Source organism: Nanorana parkeri, unplaced genomic scaffold (genome assembly GCF_000935625.1).
Source record: "Nanorana parkeri isolate BGI_ZX_2015 unplaced genomic scaffold, ASM93562v1 scaffold2459, whole genome shotgun sequence".
Classification (NCBI taxonomy): domain Eukaryota; kingdom Metazoa; phylum Chordata; class Amphibia; order Anura; family Dicroglossidae; genus Nanorana; species Nanorana parkeri.
Window position 1 is genome coordinate 75,650 of NW_017308727.1, and position 4,610 is coordinate 80,259.

At 53.4% G+C, this 4,610-nt stretch overlaps 1 protein-coding gene across 1 annotated transcript in view; it reads right to left on the reverse strand.

Moving 5' to 3' along the window:
* AXIN2 (axin 2) overlaps positions 1–4,540 on the reverse strand; it is a 22,784-nt gene extending 18,244 nt beyond the window's left edge. The window contains exons 1-2 of the mRNA XM_018573627.1: positions 3,548–4,540; positions 302–436 (exon numbers count right to left, since the gene is read on the reverse strand). Of these exons, the coding sequence (XP_018429129.1) occupies positions 302–436; positions 3,548–4,356 (944 nt within the window). The 5' untranslated portion in view covers positions 4,357–4,540. The remainder of the gene's footprint in view (positions 1–301; positions 437–3,547) is intronic.
* Positions 4,541–4,610: the final 70 nt, after the last annotated feature.

Sequence of the window (4,610 nt, forward strand, 5' to 3'; positions counted from 1 at the left end):
AGCTCTGTATTCTATGCTTATTACCGGCTCTTGAAGTATCCTTAAAGCGACACATACGCACACGCATACGCACGCACACACATACGCACGCACACACATACGCACGCACACACACGCACACGCATACACATACGCACACACATACGCATACGCACACGCATACACATACGCACACACATACGCACACGCATACACATACGCACACGCATACGCACACGCATACACATACGCACACACATACGCATACGCACGCACACACGCACACGCACGGGGCAGTAGAGCGCACCCCGCGGTCACTTACACGCTGCTGTCCGTCATGGAATCGTCCGTCATGGCGTCGCTGGACAGCTCGCTCTCATTGGTGCTAGCGGCCGGGGCGAACACGAAGCCGGAGCCCACGTGGTACGGGTTGGCGGGGTCGCTCCTCTTGTACGCCCTGCGGGACAGAACAGAGATGATGTCACCCCAATGTGGCCCCGCGTTAACCCTTCGTGGTCGGCGCAGGATACACAACGCCAGGCAGATATAAGGTGTATACTGACCCCACCCCCATACCCAGAGCCGGCCAATCGGTGTACAGCGCTGCGGAATATTTTCGTGTTCTATAAACACTGCTCGCCATTCATCTCCTGACTAACATATTGTCAGTAACCCGACGGACCGGCACCAATACCACGTGTCCTCCAATGGAAGGCCCCCCGGATACAGTGCTGGCGGGGCCCCTGCAGGTCATGGTGATCCCCGGACTCTGCGCCCTCCAGGGGAACATGGAACCTCCCGCCTCTCATCCGCTCCATGGCTACTCTAATGCACCAATCACCGGCCTCTCCATACACAGCCCAATCACATCATCCCATCATGTCACCTGACAGCCGGGACCCAGTCATCCGCAGATACACCGCAGCACCGGGGTCCCGGCTTCACATCCCAACACCTCTCCAATGCAGTCTGATGTCCCCTCCCCCCATGGATGTGACTTCCTCCTCCAAACATAATTCAGGGTCAGGGGTAGAAGTTTCATCTTCCTGAATGAACATTTGTTGGGGTCCGGATCCCGGACAGCTCACCCCTGTGTGGTTGGTGGAGGGGCCCCGTAGGGTACAGTCAGGGTACCCGGGGCCCCGTGCTTCCCCTGAGCTCTGCACATCTGATGATGAAATGTGTTACTTTCATCTCGGAATCATCTGTGCAGCCGTAATAGAGCGGAGCGCAGTACAAGTACACACTGTATCCATTATAAGGCTCTTCTGGCTCCTCTTCCCGTCATCACTTCAAAGACAAAACATTCCTTCCAATTACCCTCCCGGCTTTGATGCCTTAACCCTTTCCCCGGCGCTGCAGGAGACACCCCCGCAGCATGGCCGCTGGAGCCAGAGGACAACCCCAATGGTCAGGTGACCAGGACACGGGGACCTAATATATCCATATGGATGTGTCAGGGGGGGGAGGAAGGTGCAATGCTCTGCCGATCTGTAGAGGGGTCAGTGATGGAATAATCTGCAGAATATATTAGTATGGATCTGTCAGGGGGGAGATGGGACGGAGCAATGTTCTGCAGATCTGTAGAGGGGTCAGTGATGGAATAATCTGCAGAATATATTAGTATGGATCTGTCAGGGGGGAGATGGGACGGAGCAATGTCCTGCAGATCTGTAGAGGGGTCAGTGATGGAATACTCTGCAGAATATAGCAATATGGATCTGTCAGGGGGGAGATGGGACGGAACAATGTTCTGCAGATCTGTAGAGGGGTCAGTGATGGAATACTCTGCAGAATATAGCAATATGGATCTGTCAGGGGGGAGATGGGACGGAGCAATGTTCTGCAGATCTGTAGAGGGGTCAGTGATGGAATCATCTGCAGAATATATCATGTAACTGTTCGGTAGTAGATGGGATGGAGTAATGCTCTGCAGGTGAATAATAATACGGTATATATCTCTGTAACAATGACTGATATTGCTGGTGGACGTTCATCTCTCCTCATTATATATTGTGCGGTCGGATGAAACATGCGTCCTCCATGCTGATGTTCCGTGCCATGGCATCCCAATGGGGTCAGTGTTGGTGTAGGTGCGAGCTTAGTCAGCAGAGGGCGATCTCCTCCAACTAGCGAGCATCTCCCGAGGAGGGTCACCTGGGGTGAGCAGGGTACCAGCTGCGTGTGCGTTCATATGCCCGGGGTCACCTCACTCTCCACATGCTCAGCAATGGCTGAGGACCCCAATATACACAACGTGACAACCTCCCGAGACCCTCCACACACCTCCTGGGACCGTCATCCAGGCCGAGGACAAAACATCATCCTTCTCCCCAACAAAGTACACAAAACAAAAGCAATCAGATTACCCGGCTGACAAACATCGAGGTGAGAAGTATTACCAGTCCCCCATTCGAGGTTCCTGTCCATGGCCGATCCCTAACACTGGGGACCAGGACAAGTAACTACCACCAACACTAACCGGACCATGAATAGTACATTGGGTCACCGAGGAGGACATTGCAGGCAAACACTGGGGACCAGGACAAGCAACTACCACCAACACTAACCGGACCATGAATAGTACATTGGGTCACCGAGGAGGACATTGCAGGCAAACACTGGGGACCAGGACAAGCAACTACCACCAACACTAACCGGACCATGAATAGTACATTGGGTCACCGAGGAGGACATTGCAGGCAAACACTGGGGACCAGGACAAGCAACTACCACCAACACTAACCGGACCATGAATAGTACATTGGGTCACCGAGGAGGACATTGCAGGCAAACACTGGGGACCAGGACAAGGAACTACCACCAACACTAACCGGACCATGAATAGTACATTGGGTCACCGAGGAGGACATTGCAGGCAAACACTGGGGACCAGGACAAGCAACTACCACCAACACTAACCGGACCATGAATAGTACATTGGGTCACCGAGGAGGACATTGCAGGCAAACACTGGGGACCAGGACAAGCAACTACCACCAACACTAACCGGACCATGAATAGTACATTGGGTCACCGAGGAGGACATTGCAGGCAAACACTGGGGACCAGGACAAGCAACTACCACCAACACTAACCGGACCATGAATAGTACATTGGGTCACCGAGGAGGACATTGCAGGCAAACACTGGGGACCAGGACAAGCAACTACCACCAACACTAACCGGACCATGAATAGTACATTGGGTCACCGAGGAGGACATTGCAGGCAAACACTGGGGACCAGGACAAGCAACTACCACCAACACTAACCGGACCATGAATAGTACATTGGGTCACCGAGGAGGACATTGCAGGCAAACACTGGGGACCAGGACAAGCAACTACCACCAACACTAACCGGACCATGAATAGTACATTGGGTCACCGAGGAGGACATTGCAGGCAAACACTGGGGACCAGGACAAGCAACTACCACCAACACAAACCGGACCATAAATAGTACATTGGGTCACCGAGGAGGACTACAACTCATCATCAGTCCACCAGAACAGCTCACACATGGCTGGACGGTGACGCGGAGAAGACATGAAAGCTGGCTCCTACCTGTAGCAATGGTCAATGGTCTCCTTGGCTCGGGAATGGGCAGTAGCCCTCAAAGATTTGCTGGACAGAGCCACCACCGATGGTGAGCCCTTGTGTTGTAGGTCCACACAGTTCAGTTCCTCCTCCTCGTTTAAGGTGGGCAGATAGCCGCTGACCAGTTTCAAGCTCCCGGGTCCCATGTTGTTGAAGTAAGCCGTGTTCTCTCCCCCAGTCCTGACGTACTCCAGGTATATGTCGGAGGTGAGGAACATCTGGTAGGCATTGTCCTCCATCATCAGCTGAATCTCCGCTTGAGCCGGGTCAAACATGGTGGAATCGATCAGCTGCTTCTTGATGGAGTCCCGGACGAAAACTTTGGTCGGGGGCTTCAGCTGTTTGGACACCACGCCGCAGTTCTCAATGTAGCGTTTGTGGATAGCCTTCGCCACCCTCAGCGCTTTAGGGTCCTTGATGTCCATCTGTCGGAAACCATTGCAGGCAAACCAAAAGTCTAAAGTATCCACGCATTTTTCCCTTTCCAAGAAAGTCCGGAAGAGATGAGCTCCGTCCTGATCACCCAGCAAGGAATGCAAGGACTTGTTCCACCGTGCCAGCGGAGAGTCAGGGGACGCACTGCCTTCCGGCTCCCCCAAACCATCTTCATTTCTCCGGGGGGGATCAGAACGTGATGCAGACTTGGATCTTTGGCTTGGCGCTGGGAACTGGCATGGTGTCTGGCCTTCTTCTCCTGGCACTGGCGGGCGAGGGGCGTCTTCTCGAAAGCTGCCGGTCTCATCCGAGAGGGGAGTCCCCAGCAAGGCACTGCTCATGGCTCTCTGGCTGCTATGGGAGATGTCAAATTCCTCTGTAATCGGCTCTCTTCTCTTCTCTCTCAAGTCAGCGGGGGATCCTGCCAGCCGTCTTCCCTCTGTGAATGAAAAGAAAGTATTGATTTAATCCAAAGCAGATCCGCCCAACATCAAAAGAAAAGAGTCAACAGTCTTCTCAACTCCGCACTGCCACACAGAGCCACAGACATACACAATGCAAATCACAGAGAACCTTCAAAGGACGCCATGTGTGA